General features: G+C 48.5%; 1 protein-coding gene across 1 annotated transcript in view; it reads left to right on the top strand.

Moving 5' to 3' along the window:
- The first annotated feature begins 14,209 nt into the window (after positions 1–14,209).
- The window catches only part of HMCN2 (hemicentin 2), a 149,775-nt gene continuing 145,846 nt past the window's right edge, over positions 14,210–18,138 (top strand). The window contains exon 1 of the mRNA XM_079927125.1: positions 14,210–14,568. Coding sequence (XP_079783251.1) covers positions 14,319–14,568 — 250 coding nt within the window. The 5' untranslated portion in view covers positions 14,210–14,318. The remainder of the gene's footprint in view (positions 14,569–18,138) is intronic.

An 18,138-nucleotide genomic window follows, 5' to 3' on the forward strand; every position in this document is an offset into this window, starting at 1 on the left:
ATTTTGCTTTTCCACCTGCAATGAATGAGAGTTCTGGTTCCTCTACCTCCTCACTAGCATTTGGTATCGTTGGTCTTTTTTAAATCTTGTTTTTCTGCTAGGTATGTAGTGCATGTCACAATGGCTTTAATGTGCATATCCCTGATGGCTAATAATATTGAACATTTGCCTTCTATATGTCTTCTTGGGGTTGTTTTCTTACGGTTGGGTTTTCAGAGTTCTTTATACATTCTGGATACAAGTCCTTTATTGGGCGTGTGATCTCACAGTCTGTAGCTTGTCTTTTCATTCTCTTAACAGTCTTTCACAGAATGAACGTTTTTGATTTTGATGGAGTTCGTCAGTATTTTCTTTTCTGGATTGTACTTTTGGTGGTATGTTTAAGAACTCATTGCCTAGCCCTGGATCATGACTATCTTATCCTCTTTTTTTTAAGTTTTATAGTTCCATGTTTTTTCATATTTAGATCTATGACCCATTTGAGTCAATCTTTGTATAAGATGTGAAGTTTAGGGCAAGGTGTTTTTTTTTTGTCATTGTTGAGTTTTTGCATATGGATATCCAATGGTTCCAAGACCGTTCATTGAAATGATTATCCTTTCTCCATTGAATTGCCTTTGCACCTTTGTCAAAAATCAACCGGCCATAATTATGTGTGTCCATATCTGGACTTCCTGTACTGTTCCATTGATCTATGTAGCTCTTCCTTCACCAGTACCACACTGACGTGATTGATAACGTCTGCCGTATAGTAACTCTTAAAACTGAGTTTTGTGAGTCTGTCCACGTTAGCCCTCTTTTCCAAAATAGTTTTGGTTATTCTAGTTTCTTTGTCTTTCAGTATAAATTTTAGAACTGGTTTCTTTATGTTTTAGAGACTGCTAGGATTTGTATCGGAATTGCATTAAGTCTATAGATCAGTGTGTGGAGGATTGACATCTTTACTCTATTGAGTCTCCAATCCATAAACACAGTATGTCTTTTCATTCCTTTAGGTTTTCTTTGCTTCCTTTCATCAACACTTTGTAGTTTTCAGCATATGGATCCTATAGATGTTTTGTTAGATTTTTACCTAATTATCTCATTTTGGGGAGATATTGTAAAGCAGTATTAAAAAAATATTTTTTTGATTTCCAGTTGTTCACTACTATTGATAGAAAAATAAGATGAATTTTTGTGTGTTGACCCTGCCACCTGGGTAAACTCACTTATTAGTTCTGGGATTTTTTTGGCAGGGGGTAAATTCATTGGAATTTTCTATTCTGACAATCATGTCATATGAAAAGAAAGACAGTTTTCTTTCTTTCCAGTCTATAGCCAGCTCTCTCCCCACCCCCACCCACTTTTTTCTTGCCTTGTTATACTGACTAGGACTTCCAGTATGATGTCGAAAAGGAGTGGTGAGAGTGGACATTGTTTCCTTGCTCCCAGTCTTGGGGGAGGGTGTTCAGTCTCTCAGCAATAAGTCTGATGTTAGCTGTGTGTTTTTGTTTTTGTTTTGTAGTTGCCATTTATCAGGGTGAGTCAGTTCACTTCTATTCCTGTGGCTGAGAATTTTTTCAAGAATGGATATTGCATTTTGTCAAAGTCTTTCTCTGAATTGATTGATATGATCATGTGGTTTATCTCCTTTTTTTTTTAACATCTTTATTGGAGCATAATTGCTTTACAATGGTGTGTTAGTTTCTGCTTTATAACAAAGTGAATCAGCTATACATATACATATATCCCCATAACTCCTCTCTCTTGCGTCTCCCTCCACCCTCCCTATCCCACCCCTCTAGGTGGTCACAAAGCACGGAGCTGAGGGGCTTCCCTGGTGGCGCAGTGGTTAAGAATCCTCCTCCAATGCAAGGGACATGGGTTTGAGCCCTGGCTCGGGAAGATCCCACATGCTGTGGAGCAACTAAGCCCGTGCACCACAACTACTGAGCCTGAACTCAAGAGCCCACAAGCCACAACTATTGAGTCCACATGCCACAACTACTGAAACCTGCATGCCTAGAGCCCGTGCTCCGCAACAAGAATTAGTCCCCGCTCACCGCAACTAGAGAAAGCCCATGCATAGCAACGAAGACCCAACACAGCCAAAAATAAATAAATAAAAACACAAAAAAACAAACAAAGCACGGAGCTGATCTCCCTGTGTTATGCGGCTGCTTCCTACTAGCTATCTATTTTACATTTGGTAGTAAGACAACCCTCAGAATGCCAGAAAATATTTGCAAATGAAGCAACTGACAAAAGATTAATCTCCAAAATTTACAAGCAGCTTATGCAGCTCAATATCAAAAAAACAGACAACCCAATCCAAAACTGGGCAGAAGACCTAAATAGACATTTCTCCAAAGAAGATATACAGATTGCAAACACACACATGAAAGAATGCTCCACATCATTAATCATTAGAGAAATGCAAATCAAAACTACAATGAGGTTTTTCTTCTTTAGGCTGACCATATGGTGGGTTACACTGACTGCTTTTGAACAGTGAGCTAGTCTTAAATTCCTGGGATAAACCAACTTGGTCTTGGTGTATTATTCTTCTTATCTATTTCTGAATTTGGTTTGCTGATGGTTTGCTGATGAGTTTTGCATCTTTGCTCAGGAGAAATATTGGTCTGTAGTTTTCTTTGATTGTTTGTCTTTATCTGGTTTTGATATCAGGTTGTGTCATAAAATGAGTTACAAAGTGTTCCCTTCCCTTTTATTGGGTAGGATTTTCTCCTCTCTTTAAATATTTGGTACGATTCACCAGTAAGTTATTCGGGCAAGAAACCTTCCTTTTTGGAAGGCTTTTAAACTATAAATTCTATTTCTTTATGAGTTATAGGATGAGTCAGGTTATCTATTTCACCTTGGGTGAGTTTTGGTACTTTGTTGTTTCGGAAGAATTTCGCCATTTCATCTGAATTTTTGAGCTTATGTGCACAGAATTGTTCTATTCCTTGCTATTCTTTTCATGTCTGTGTGCCTGTAGTGACCTCTTTTCTTTCATTCCTGATGTTGATAATTTTTTTGTTTTCCTTTGTCGGTTTGTTGGCAGTTTATCCATTTTATTGATCTTTTCAAAGAACAAGTTTTTGGTTTCACTGATTTTCTCTGTCATTTTCCTGATTTCAACTTCATTGATTTCAGCTCTTATCTATTTCCTTCCTTATGCTTTGAATTTATTTTAAGTCTCTTTTTCTAGTTTCTTAAAATGGAAGCCTCGATGATTGATTTGAGACCTTTCTTTTCTAATATGAACATTTAATGCTATAAACTTTCCCCTAAACACTGCTTTACCTGCATCCCAAATATTTTGATACTTTGTCTTTTTCATTTTTCTTATTGATTTCTAGTTTAATTCCACTATGGTCAGAGAACATACTTTGTATATTTTAATTCTTTTAAATTTGTTAAGTTTGTTATGACCCAGGATCTGGTCTGTCTTGGTCTCCTAGTTGCAATCAAAAAGAATGTGAATTCTGAAATTGTTGGGTGGAGTGTTCTATAATGTGGCACAAATGAACCTAACTACAAAACAGAAACAGACTCATAGACATAGAGAATACACTTGTGGTTGCCAAGGGTGTGGGAGAGGAAAAGGGATGGACTGGGAGTTTGGGGTTGGTGGATACAAATTCTTACATTTAGAATGGATAAACAACAAGGTCCTAATGTATAGCACAGGAAACTATATTCAATATCCTGTGATAAACTGTAATGGAAAAGCATATAAAAAAAGAATGTATATATGTGTATGACTGAGTCACCTTGCTGTACAGCAGAGACTGGCACAACATTGTGAATCAAATATGCTTCAATTAAAAAAATGAAACGAACAACAAAAAGAGTTTGAAATGTCAGTTAGATACAGGTGGTTGATGGTGGTGCTCAGTTATTCTGTATCATTGCTGGTTCTATCAATTACTAAGAGAAGCTGAGTCACCACACGTAGCAGTTGCTCAAGTAGGGGTCAAAATGGCACTTTTGAAGGACAAGATGCCTGAGTCCTCACGGCTGCACTGGGTTGTTCATTGCGCCATCTTGGGAGGCAGACACACATGGGTTTGAATCTCCACAGTCCCCCTACTTCCTAAGGGAGAATTCATGGTTAACAGCTGAGTTTCAGACGTCACCTATGTACATCCAAACACACATATGCCTAGAACTAACTTTTCATTTCTTATGACATTGTTGAGGAAGGAAGTTTGATGGAGTCTGGGTATTCACTGCCTTTCCCCCTCTCTGACCTCCTAATAAACGTTTTGTTGTTTTCTCTGAGACTTTGTGGACTGATAAGGAGTGATGGTTAGAGAAGTTGGGATAAGTCAAAAGGGGCTAAGTTAAGTTGCATTTAAAAAAGAGCTCATTGCTATGAAGGAGAAAATACTTGATTTGGAAGGGAGTGAAGAGGAGAAATTTAGAGGCGCAGCTGTGAGGATGAGAGGGCTTCAGGGGAGACGTGTTGAAGGGGGACTTTTAGGGAGCTGAGCAAAATATCATGAGGTGTAATTTCCCCTCTGCCAGTACTCCAAGAGTCTTCGGTAAAGACTGACTTGACTCTTTGATGCCTTTGAGCCGCACTTGTGTTTCTTCGGGCTATGACGTCTTGCCGAGTTGGGCCTGAAGGTCAGACAGAGGCCAAGCTGTCATTCAACGCATTAATTTGTGGGACACCCTAAAGGAGCTTGGGGGAGTAGGGTTTCTTTCTTTCCAGGCACAGGAGGCACGGAACTATGCTCCCTACGCCAGCAGGGGAGAATTGGCCAGAAGTTTACACGTTGGAATTCAGTGAACTCCTTAATTTTGAAAGAACTGTATTTAAAGTGGATCACTTCCTCCAAGAGCAGGTCATCAACTCCCTCTGAGCACAGTGGTCTGGTTACTTCAAAAAATATATTTTTCCCTTTGTCAAGTTCACAGAACTAGGAGGAACTACTTGGTGGTGGTGGGAGTGGTGGTGGGGCTTTAATTAGAAATGTTTGGGGGAAAGAAAGGGGAAACAACCCATCCCAGACGTTGAACCCGCTCCCTCCAGTCACTTGCCCCCAACTCTCTGAGTGTTAAATGGGAAGGAGATAATTAGAACCAATGATAATAATAGCTTGTTGTACCCAGCAATTATTGAGTGCTTGCTGGATGCCAGACATTTCACATGCTGAGAAAGTGCCTAGGCCGGGACCTGACATTAGGAAGATGCTCAACAAGTATCGCTGACTGACTGACACTGGCCTATTCTGCCAATGATGTTTCAGTGCTCGGGGATTTTGTTCCTTTTAACTGTAAGTCAGCCGCCATCTCAAGAGAAAGGCCCATGAGGCCATCTCCTGAATAAAGCAACACTTCTCCACCTTCAATATTTCAGACTTTTGTTATAAATGGCAGAAACGCAACCCAAAAAGCCTAAACAAGAAAAGGGAACTTATCAGTTCATATGATCACACCACAGAAAGCAGGAACTTCTCTCTCTTCCTCCTTCTGCTTCTTGTCTGTGCTGACTTCATTCTCTCCTAATGCAGATGGTCTCCCCCCTGGGGGTGGGGAACATGGCTGCTGGCGTCTCCCCAACTCACAGCCTCTGAGTCTTGTTAGCCTGGAAACATGAAAGATTCTTCCCCAGTAGAAATATCCCAGGGAAGGATGTTGATTGGCTCCACTTGGGTCACGTGCCCATCTCTAGACCAATCACTGTAGCTGGAGAGATGGGACAGTATGATTAGGGTCACGTGACCCTCTTTGCTGGGGGAAGTCTGTTGGTATCCATTACCTGAAGGAACGGAGCAGTGTTCTTCATTGTAGGCAACAGAAGCTAACTTTTGCTGATTTAAGCAGTGCACCTGGGTGCTCACACGCGAGCTAGGGATTCATGCTTGGTGCTAACCAGGTGGAAACCAGCCCCCAAAGCCATCGCAGCCCCAGTCTGATAACTATAGGCTGTGGCTAGCACCACTGCCCCACCACGCCGGGAACGTGATCTTGTTGTCACTGCCACCAAGGGGCCAGCAGCTTCTTTGTCTGGCTCTGGACCCAAAGGCCAGCATGAGTGTATATGATGGGTGCAGCCCATGGCACCCACGCTTCAGCTGCAAGGGAGGATAGGAAGTCACGTCGCTGTATTTTAGTATTGTGGGTGGCCAAAACTCGAAACAAACGTACACCACAGGGTATATATTGTACATTTGTGCGCAGCCACTAACCACTTTGTTCCGGGGGATTTTGTTCCTCCAATGTAGACCTGTTTCTACTAAATGTCAAATGAGAGGTAACCAGATCTCCTTTTGCAGTGGAGTCCCCACCGCATTAAATCTTGGCACTTGCAAGTGGCTCCTCTTCATGCTAAGAAGGTCACGACTTGATGTCTGGGCTGGCGAGCATCATTTCTCTCTTTCAGATTTTCCAAACGGGCTTTCTTGGGAAGCAGCTCCAGGCATCATTAATTTAAACATCTTTAATCTGATTGCTTTTGCAATTCTCTGCCTTAATCAGAGGTCAGCTGTCACAGCTCAGTTGTTAAGATGGGTCAGTTTCCTTGATGGACATCATTTCCGTGACACCTTGGATCCTCTGCTGGAGGTTTCCTGAGGGCAAACTGAATTGGCAGGAAGTGAAAGGAGACACAGGGGCAGGGGTCCAGGGTGGTGGGAGAACTCATTATCCTCACTGCAGCGGCTGAGCTCAGCTTCACTCAGAGGCAGAGGGAGGCCCTGGCTGCCCTCCCCAGATCTCCTGGTCACTGGGAACGCCTTACTCTGCTTTTCCATCCACCCTCCTCAGGCAGCCAGGCCCTGCCTTAAGAAAAAATCTTTTTATTGTGGTGAAATACACATACCATAAAGGTCGCCATTTAAATTTCTTAAAAACATACAGTTCGGTGACAATTTGTACATTTACAATGTCGTGCAACACCACTACTGTCCAGTTGCAGAACATTTTCATCACCCCAAAAGGAAACCCCATACCCACGAAGCAGGGGCTCCCCCCTCCCCTCCCCCAAGCTCTGGGCAACCACAGACCTGCTTTCTGTCCCCATGGGTTTGCCTATGGTACTTTCTGGATATTTCCAGATTTGATGCATGTGATTCCACATACGTGGACTCACACATACGTGGCCTTTCGTGTCTAGCTTCTTCCGTAATGTTTTTGAGGTTCATTCATATTGTAGCAGGAGTCAGTACTCCATTCCTTCTTCTTATTGAATCATATGACATATTTTGTTTATCCATTTATCTGTGATGGACATTTGGGTTGTGTCCACCTTTTGGCTAGTGCGAATAATGCTGCTGTGTTGGTGTACAAGGTTTTGTTTGAACACCTGTTTTCTATTCTTTGGAGTATACACCTAGGAGGGGAATTGCTGAACCACATGGGAATTCTGTGCTTAATTTTTTGAGGACCTGCCAAGCTGTTTTCACCGTGGCTGCCCCATCTTACATTCCCACTGCCCTGCTCTTCCTGACCTGGCGTCTTTAGATGCTTTGCAGTGACTTTTCTTGGCTGTCACGCTCCCCTTCCATTACCCTGGAGACAGGCTTTCAGAATCTTCTGGTTGACAAGAGCCAGTCTGCTGAACAGTCCAAGCTAATGTACTGGGAGAGGGTTAGGGATGTCTTGTCTGAGCCAAGTGCTGTATCACGGGGTCTTCTGGAGTGTATCCCTTCATCCGTGCCACTTAACACAGAGGAACTGGAGCTGACAGTGGGCATTTAGTCCTGGTAGGAGGGGAACTGTGGCTGTGACAGGAGTGGGGGGGGTGTCCCGATTTGGGGGCAGGTGGGGTTTTATAGAATCGCTGGCTTTAATGACCCTGTCCCCAGTACAAAGACTGTCCAATTCTGACCTTGCTCTACAACCACCTGGGGGAAATTATTCAAATAATGGGAGAGTATAAATTAAGGCGAATTACTAAAGAAACCTGGATACAGCTCATGGTGTTTTAAATGTACTGATTAAGCTCGTGAGTTTATCAAACAATGAATGAAAGGGCTTGGACTCTTCTTGTTCTATCCATCCATTCACACGACACTTATTTATTGAGCTCCTACTATATGCCCGTGTGTGCTAGGGTTTGGGGACATGAGTCAAATGTGGTCCTTGTCCTTTGGGGGACACTTTCTCGTGGGTCACTTTCTACAGTGGACAATCACAGCTCTTTCCTCAGGACGCCTCAGCACCTCCTCCAGGGGCTGGATTCCAAAGGCAAAACGTAAGAAGTCTAGGTATAGAAAAATTGTTTGTTGATTCCTTTAACTACTCATGAAGATCACTGTACATGGGTTTTTTGTGTGCTGCTTGAGTAGAAGTAGTTGGGTAAAGCTGTGCACCATATGAGGGGAAACAGAAGGACAGGCACGTCACAGTGAGAATGCTTTTGGCTGCAAGTAACAGAGAATGCAATGCAATTGGCTTAACTCTGAAGGAAAATGCGTCATCACACGTGACAAGAAAGGCATACATAGGGCAGCTCCAAAGTTGTCTTCTCTTTGCTCTTTTCTTCTCCCCAGGCTGGCTTTCCTCATGGTTTCAGGCTGCAAAGTTCCAGGGGTCCTATGCAGACACGACATCACTGAGTGGAAGAAGAGGGGCTCTTTCTTCCTTGTGCCTCTTTTTCTAGAAGCTTTATAGCTTAGCTTTTACACTTTAGCCTATGAGTCATCTCAACTTAATTTTAGTGTATGGTGTGCGGTTGGGATCCAGGTTCATTTTTTTCCATACAGATATCCAACACCATTAGCTCAAAAAGACTTCCCTTTCCCATTGGCACCTCTGTCAAAACTCAATTGCCCAGGGATGTGCAGATCTATTTCAGGACTCTTTTCTGTTCTATTGGCTGATTCATCTTTCTTTTTGCCTATGTTACTCTGTCTTAATTACTGCTGCTTTAGAATAAGCCTTCAAATCAGGCAGTGTAAGACCTCTGACTTTGTTCTTTTGCGTCTCTTCCGGAGACACACTAGCAGGGTTCCTTCATGTCCCATTGGCCCGGACAGCCTCAAATGCCCATTCCCAGCTCAACCACTGGCCAAGGGACTGGGACCACACGGGTGACCTAGCCCATCAGAATTTCCCTTGGAGAGGGGAAATTCTTCTTCAAATCATGTGGAAGGATAGTAGACACCTGAACCCGAAAGTCAGGGGGGAAAGCCAGGCTTTCCAGGGAGAAGTGGGGAAAACTTTAGGGTAAGAAGCCAACAGTGCCTGCCGAAATGCACAAAGCGGTTCAGTGGAATTTTTAATTATAGGAGAGAGAGAGAGAGAGAGAGAGAGAGAGAGAGAGAGAGAGAGAGAGAGGGAGGGAGGGAGGGAGGGAGAGAAAGAGAGAGGGAGAGAGAGAGGGAGAGAGAGAGGGAGAGAGAGGGAACAAAAGAATAAAAGGGACATACAGTAAACCTCAACTCAGTCTGGGTGTTCTTCCCAGCCACTGACGACAATGACAAAGGTGACATCGTGGCCATAAGTGACAACAAGGCTTAGCATACAGCACAGTGAGCAACGACCCCTGCCAACGAGGCCAACGAGGCGGGCTCCTTCTCCCCCGACGACAGAATCAGGGGCCTGGCGACACAGGAGCTCCATCCCGGGGATGACAGGCCAGGTCTGGGTGGTGGAGAGCGAAGTCTTTGAGCTCTTGGCTCTGCCTTAGCTCTTGTCATTGTTCGTTCTTTTTTTTTTTTTTTTTTTGCGGTACGCGGGCCTCTCACTGCTGTGGCCTCTCCCATTGCAGAGCACAGGCTCCGGACGCGCAGGCTCAGCGGCCATGGCTCACGGGCCCAGCCGCTCCATGGCATGTGGGATCTTCCCGGACCAGGACACGAACCTATGTCCCCTGCATCGGCAGGCGGACTCTCGACCACTGCGCCACCAGGGAAGCCCTCATTGTTCGTTCTTGAAGGCATGGGGATGAGTAACAGCTCCTGTGACTCTGGAGCTACTCCAATATCTCTTGGGACCATCTCAAACCATTCCTTATGGTACATGGAGGGTGGTCCCGCGGAGGGATGGCTTCAGCAGTCAGTCACTCAAGTGCCTGCACACAGTTGTGCCGAGTCCCCCCTCCTTATCCTCAGTAGCTCCATCTTCCCAACTTATTTGTCAGCTCCTTCGACTCGTCGCTAGTCCTGTCCCCCGGGGCCCTCATTTAATTCTTCAATTCCTTCCAGAAGAGAGAAACAAGGCTTTGAGGCTGTTCCTACTTCTCAGGCCCTGGGCGTGTGACCACAGAAGGACGGGCAGACTTAGCTACACCATTGCTTCTCTCCTTTCGTTTTCCCCAGGCACTTTGGTGAGACATGGTAGGATACGACTTTACGGCATTTCAAAGGTGCTGAGGGTCTGAAACTTGAGTCCAAGTCCAGCCCGAGGAGCTGCCCAGCCAGGTCCACGTTAGCTCTAGAACTGCTGCTTGCTGGGAATCCTGTACAAATCATCCCCCCATGTTTCTGAAGCAGCTGATCATGGGTCCTGTAGAAAGGCAGGCGTGGATGCCAAGTCCAGCCTGGACACAGGACTTCACCTCTCTGAGCCTCAGTTTCCCCACCTGTCCCACGAAGGGTAAATACTGACCTCAGCAGAGATCTAAGGGGGCGTTTGGCAGAGTGTTTGGCGCTCGATAAGCATCTGGCAGCCGCTATCCATCATTAGTTTTCTTACTCTTTCAGAGGAATAAAGCAGTTTCCTTCAGGGAGAGGGCTAGGGCGGGATGAGGTGAGAGGTGGGTGTTAGAATCACAGAGGCTCTGATATGACCGAGAATAGGACGCCTTTAGGGAGTGGGACGTGAGGAAGTGAAAGGCCCGTTGGTTGGGAGGGGCCGCTTTTCTGGGACCAGCCAAGTATCTAGAGCCCTGGGTTCTGATCCAGACGCCCAGCTGGTCTTGGATCCCAGTGTAGACACAGTAGACAGGCCTGGATTTCCAAGCCAAGGCTGAGAGCAGGTGACGGGTGGGGGAAGCCATAACAATGCATGCCTCCTTTAAGCTGATGGGCCAGACCCACGGTGCTCTCCATAGCAAACACGTGGTATGCTAGGAAACAACTCCGCTGAGACCACTCCTTCTGGAAACAGGCGGAAAATGTGGATGATCTCGAGTTCAAAAATGTGGGCTCCCAGGAGGTCTGTAAAGTCGAGGTGGTGGGATGGAAGTTGGTCGATGAGGTTCGGTTGTGTTTTCTCTGGCCTCCCGGGCCTCCTGTGCTCAGGCTTGGCACTGTGGGCCTTGTCACTTGGGTGACTATGTTTACGTTCTTGGGAGCATTGAGTGCCAGGAAAGGCTCAGCTAGGCCATCCTGGACGACAGGTGCCTGCCCAGGGCTCCCTTCCACGGCAACTGGGGGAGGCTTTGCTACCATGAGCGCAGACGTTCCCTTGCATCCTTCTTGTGTCTCCAAGGGACCCCGGAGATGGTTCTAGAGTGGGGGAGTTGCAAGAACCACTGGGGGCCGTCTTGTCAGCCCCCTTCCATCTCCCAGATTCTACAAATGAGGAACCAAGACAAAGAGGGCGAGGACCTCGCTCAAGGTCACAAGGCTATTTGGGGACACAAATCCATGGTCCGGCTTGTTCTTGTGATCAGCCTGAGGAGAAGCATCTTGCTTTCCCTGGGACCAGTTCTGCCCTCAGCTCCTCAGGAAGAAGGTTTATGGCTTCGTGGCATCTACAGGTTGGACCCTCTGAACTTCGACCTTTTCTGAAATGCAAATTGGGACAGGTTGCTTCCTGAGGGACGGTCTTCAGTAGCTCCGCAGGGCCTCTGCAGAAACCCCAGGCCCTCTGTAAGACCCGCGGGGCCCCTCAAGATCTGGCCTCTGTCCTCTTGTCTGCCGTCAGCCTCCAGTCGCACGGGCTAGCAGTGGGTCTCTCGTGTCCTCCTGCCTTTGCACATCCTGTTCCCTCTCCTCGAATGCCCTTCCCCTCTTGTTCTTGAAGGCTTCTCAGGCTCACTGTGGCCTCTTCTGGCTCCTGGGCTCGGCCACTCCTTCCTCTGAGCTCCCAGAGCTCTTGGTAATTCCTCTATTAGCACTTAGCTCATTGACTTAGAATTATTTGTTTACATGTCTCTTCTCCCCTGGGTAGGAAGCATGTCTTACACATCTGTATGTCCCCCCTCCCCCAGCAGGGCCTGGCAGAGTGCTGGACACCCAGCTTAGGCCCAGCCAATGTATGTATGCAGAGTGAATGACCGAAGGACTCATTTGTCCTCAGAGGTCCCCTGCACGCTGCCTGAAATGTCACCGTCTGTCAGCCCTGCCTGGCTCCTGGCTCCTGTTCGCCTTTGCCTTCTCACAGCTGGGGCCTCTTTTCTGTCTCCAACAGCTGGCCCAGCCCTGCCCAGATTCTGGGGCCAGCCACAGCCTTCGCACAGGAAGATTTAAAGAGCCAGTGTTCAGAAGTGCAGGTGACTCAAACTCCCACGAGCTGCACCGTGAGTTCTACTGTCACCTGGGTCTAGGCACTTGGTTCCTACCATATCCCATGAGACAGGCAGCTCCCCGGAGACCATTTTCCCTGGACCCTAATCCTTCTTATCAAAGGTCCTTGCCCTGGTCTAGAACTGGGTCCCTGAGGATGTGTGTCACTTCTTCCCCATGGCCGGCGCCCAGACATTGGGCCTCTCTGATACCCGCTGACCCATTTAGGTGGCAAACCTTCATCGGGCGCCTACCATGTGCAGGTACTGGGTCTCTGCTGCCCCAGAGCTCAGAGTCAGGGTGGGAGGGGCAGAGAAGACACTGGTGATCAGACAAGGGGCTGTGGGGTCACAGGGCAAGGTGCCAAAGTGACCTCAGAGGCGGGGTCTGAGCTGAGATGGAGGGGGAAGGAGAAGTTATGGGCAGGAGGTGGGTGGGTGGGGGGCGCTTCCTCCTGGTGAGGGCTCTGGAAGGGAGGGGCTGGAGAAATCCACCCGCCCCCGCCCCCCATACAGACCCAGAACTTTCAGCCATGTCCATGGGGCTGCCTGTCCCTGTCCTGGGAGGATAATCTTCTCGGGGGAGGGACTGAAAAGTGAGAGGACCAAGCTGGGCTCCCTCCCGTGTTTCTCAAAACCAGGCAGGCCCGCAAAAGCTGTCTCTTCTTTATTTATTCAGTCAATATCGAGTGAGTCCCCACCACGTGCCAGGGACTGGGCTGGGGAACTGGAGGCTGACTGGGGGAAACAAGATGCAGCCCTGCCCTCAAGGGGCTCCTAGGCTGGTAGGGAGAGAGACGCAGAAATAAGCTATGAGAGCACAGGCTGGGCTGAGCAGTGGTGGGGTGCCCGACCCTCTCCAGGTGGTGGGAGGGAGCAATGTCTGGGAGGGGACGGCTACAGGCACCCAGGCAGCACCACTAGCACCTCACATGTGTCCCAGAACCCTCACATGGGATCCAGGGGACCTAGCGAGGCAGGTGGGCAGAGGGGCATCCCCCATCCTCTGGAGTCATCAGATGACCTTAGACAATGTCTGATAACACTTCAAAGAGGCAGCAGAGCCCAGGGGCTTCGGAAACTTTCTAGAGCTGGCTTCTAATCGACTCTCTACTACTTGAGAGCTGAGTGACTTTGGGCTAATGACAGCTTCAGTCTGCTCATCTGTAAAATGGGTTTAGCGTGAGTGCCTCCCTCTAGGGTTGCAGCGAGCACGCGAGGAAATAATAACTATGTGAAAGCGCTTAGCCCATAGTAGCTGCTCAACTTCCATTGCTTGATTATAATAACAGTAATAGACAATAACCGGGAAGCACAGACTCCTGAGGAAAGAAAGGGAGTTACTGTGTCTGTGTGTGTGTGTGTGTGTGTGTGTGTGTGTGTGTGTGTGTGTGTATTGGGGGGTCGGTTTTTAGGGGGCTGGGTGGAGGGAGCCACAAAAGCCAGGGCCCGTGGGCAGCCCTCCAGGGCAGGGGCAGCGTCTTTCCCCCTCCCTCTCCAGCCCCCGCAGCGAGGCGCGCGGTCGGCGGGAGGCGCAGGTGTCCAGGGCCTCCCGTGCGTCCCCATCCCTTGCGGCTTTGGCCGAGGGCCCAGCTCCCTTCTGCCGTCTGCCCCGCGTCCTCCCCTAACCTCGGGTCTGGACTGGCGAGCAGCGGGGCCGGGAAAGTTTGAGTCACAGTGAGGGGAGCGGAGGAGGCGGGGCCCGTGACCCTGAACGGGGTGGGCTCTAAGACCGCCTCGGTCTCCCGGCAGGGGGACCACGCCGCAAACCCACGTCCCGCGCGCACCGGCCGCGGTCCGACGGAGCGAGGCGCCGCGCTGCAGCCGTGCGTCGGGTGGCCGCTGGGTGCACCAGGGCGGTCGCGCTCTCAAGGCCCCGCGAGCCTCCACCGCGGCAGCCGCAGCCCCTCGGCCGCGCTCAGCAAAGATGCCCCGGGCGCCGCTCCTGCGGCTGCTGCTGGCGGTCTCGGCAGCAGCGGCGGTGGCCGGCGAGCCCGGGACGGCGCTGCCCCCTACCACGGGGGATGCCACCCTGGCCATCGTCTTAGACGTTACCGGCTCCATGTGGGACGACCTGATGCAGGTGATGCACGGCGCCTCGCGCATTTTGGAGCACAGCCTGAGCCGTGGCAGCCAGGTCATCGGCAACTACGCGCTGGTGCCCTTCCGTGATCCAGGTAGCGACCCCCCGAGCCCCCGGCGTCCGCCGCGCCCCTGGCCCGGTGTCCTGGCGCGGTGCGCTCACCCGCCCGCATGGCGCCCCGGGCGCACTGGACGCCTGCAGGCTGCACCGCGGCCCGGTGGGGGCGCCTTCTCGACGCCTTCACTCTGCCCGAGGCCGGCACCTGGGGCAGGCCTTGCAGCCGCCGGGTCCTTTCCCTGGGAACCTGCTCTCCCCTTCTCCCGCGTCTCCCAGCTTGCGTCGTCAGGCCAGTGACGGAGAGGCGGGGGCACTGCGTTCAAATGCCCCGCAGCCACCTCCTGGCTCTGCGACTTCAGCAAGTGACCTCACCTTCCGGAGCCGCACCTTCCCCCTTTAGGAAGCGGGGCGAGAACTGCCTCCCAAACTTGCTGAGATGTTGAAATGGGTCCTTCGTGTCCAGGGCCTGGCGCGCATGAGCCTCCGCAAGGTTTGCGGATTTGCCTTTGTTCATTCTTCAAATTCGCTCCCGTCGTGGGCTTCGGGGGCCGGAAGAGCCACCCAGGCGGGAGAGCTTCGCGTCTTGCCCCTCACCTGTTCGCGCGAGAAAAACAGCAGCCGCGTCGCCTCTACCCGCAGTATCCTCACTGCCAGGTCCCGCCACCTAACACCTTCTACCCTGCAGACAGCACCTCCTGGCCCGCAGCCCCCTATCTTTCAGCTAGGTGTTAGGGGCATGTCCTTGAAAAGATCCCTGGGAGACCCCACTGTGGGGAGTTTCAGGGAAAACAGCTGTGGAGCGTGCTTGGACTTCCAACTTTCTGAGTGGCAGGACTGCTTTTTCTCCAACATTTTTAATGAAAAACTTCAGACTTACAGCAAAATGGGGGTGGGTGGGAAATACATAAACACCTGTCTGCCCACCACCCAGATCCTGTGATTAATTTTACTCTGTTTTATCACGTTTCTCTCTATTAGTCACCTCTCTATCTAGTAGGATAGCTTTATAAAGCCAAAAAATAAAATAAAAATGGCAGATTCCTTGCAGAATTGCTCTGCAAAGTGTTCTTGTGCTGAAAAAATACACAATGGCCCAAGGCTGTATGAGCTAGTAAGCCCTTTTAGAAGAATTTTTCTTTATTAATCACAGCATCATTACAGATATTTGAAAAATGGGCCGCAGTCGGTGTACATAATCCCATGCAGCCCTTAGGCTGAGTGTGGAGTCCCTCTGCTTCCAGGAGTTCTGGGCTCTGTAGGGCTCTGCAGCTCAAATCACAGAAGTCAGGGGTCTAGAAAAAGTTTCCTGGGAACATCAGAAGGACAGCTCCCATCTGGGGGTCAGGGGGCAGCAAGGCTGGTGGACTTGTGAAGACGTGGGGTGTGAGGTGTGTCCTGGGGGTTTCAGCTCTGACGCAGTTCACCCTCTACCCCCCTAACTTTCTCACTCCCTTTCTGGGTCATTCTTGGGCTTCCAAAGATATTGCATTGAGAGAGCTTGGGATCATTTAATCCAACGCTTCTCTTACAATTGGAGAAACTGAGGCTCAGGACATGGATGGGACTTCTGCAAGGCCACCTGCCAGGCTGATGTAATTTCTGATTCATAACCCATATTTGTCTCTAAAATGCTTGGCTGCAGTTGTAGGGCAGGAGAGCAGCCTGTTGGAACCAGACATAGTGTCCCGGGACCCATAGTGTCCTCACTGCCCCCTCTCTGGCCATCGTCTTCATGAAGCCCTCGTGCCATCCCCAACCTCTCCTCTCTGGGCGCCGGGCACGTGCATGACTCTCCAGCCTTCACTCCATCTTCTATGAAACAAAAAAATCCCATCCTTCTCCCCGCCCCTGCTCCCCAAACCATACTCCCTACAGACCCCCCAGGTCCAGTGGAGGGGGACCTCAGCGTTTATTGAGCCTCTGCTGTGTGCCCGATCTTGTGAGGCTTCCAGTGTGAAGGGGGCAGGGTTCACACCAAGGAGCCGGCAGTCTGCTGGCGACGGCAGAGGGTGGAAGGTGTCACTCCTGACGGCTCCTGACTCGGCTCGCAAGGGAAAGGACCAACCAAAGCTCTCTGAGGAAGCATCACTGGAGCAGGACTTGAAGAAGATGAAGGGAAACTTAGCAGCTTTGGACCATTTGTCAATGCTAGGTGCCAGGGATGCAGTGGGACAGAGGTCTCCCTGAGCACATGGAACTCGCTGGGTGGTGGCTGACATGTAGGGGCAGGTGTGTGTGAGTGTGGAGCCAGGGCGTAGGAAGGGTGAAATGGGAACGCGGGGAGAGGCGAGATTGGTCCCGACCGTGACTGTGGAACTGAGGACGGAGCACTTAGATTTCCTTCTATGGGCTGCGAGCAGCCACTGAGGGCTTCTGAGCAGGGATTGGATCTGTGGTTTAGGTTAGGCTATGTCTTTTGAATCAACCAATGGAATTCCCTTTGGTGGAAGAGGAGCTGAGAGTCAGGGGTTTTAGCGGACAGTTCAGGCCCCCCCAGGGCTGCGTCCTGGGAGGGTCTTCTTAAAGGAACCCCCTACCTTCAACCCCAAAGACCACGCTTTGCAGGGCAAGTTTCAGTGGTTCTGGACTGCACATGCTTGGAGATAAACCAGAACCTGTGCTTTGGAAATATTTTTAAAAGTTTTTAAATGAAAAAAAAGTGGGATGTTCCCAAACTGCAAAGTTAGACTTTTGCTAATCGTTTTATTTTGGCTGAAATTTAGGTTGTTTTCGGTTTTTCTCTATTAAAATGTTGCAAAAAGCACTCTGGTGTGTAAATCTTTGTCTGCATCTTTGATTGGTTTTTTTCATTGGATTAAGATTTTGGAAGTGGAATTCCTAGGTCATTACAAACACACTGAGTGGGTAGGCAGACCTTCAAATTGTTTTCCAATGTTTTGGGAGTTTTAAACTTCTATCAGAGGCATTTGAGGGGACTGTTTCAGAGCAGCTGCCCCCAACTCTAGGGATTAGGATAACATTTTTTTTCCTAATTCAAAAGATGGAAAATGATATCTTCTTATTTTCATTGCTAGTGAGGTTCAGTAAGTTCTCAAGTGTTTACTAGATGTTTCTGTGTGTGAATTTCTTCTTTTGTAAATTGTCAGTTCCTTTACTCATTTTTCCATTCGGGGTTTTTAGTGGTTTTCTTATCAGTCAGTATGGGGACTTTATATTGATGATATTAGTTGTTTTTTGTTATGTGGTTAGCATTTCCTAGTCGTTTGTCTTTTAATATTTGTGATTCGTGATGTTCTGAAGTTTTAAATGTTTATGCAGCAAAATCTATTGCCTTTTTCCCTTTGTAATTTCTTCACTTTCATTCTCAGATTTTTTTCTATCACAAAATCAGTTAGGTACATGTTCTAGGTTTTTTCATTCGTTTTCTTTTTTTTCTCTTCATATTTAATTTTTTAACCTGGAATTAAAAAAAAAATTGGCACTGGTATTAAAAACAATTTGATGTAATTCTTCTAGAACAGGATAATTGATGGTACAGTTACATTTTATCAAATAATCCTTTCTTTTTCATTCATTTAGATCCTGCCTTTATCCAAAATTACTTTATATCTATTAATTTACCTGGGCTTTCCATTCTGTCCCATTG

This window comes from Stenella coeruleoalba (assembly GCF_951394435.1).
Source record: "Stenella coeruleoalba genome assembly, chromosome: 7".
Lineage (NCBI taxonomy): Eukaryota > Metazoa > Chordata > Mammalia > Artiodactyla > Delphinidae > Stenella > Stenella coeruleoalba.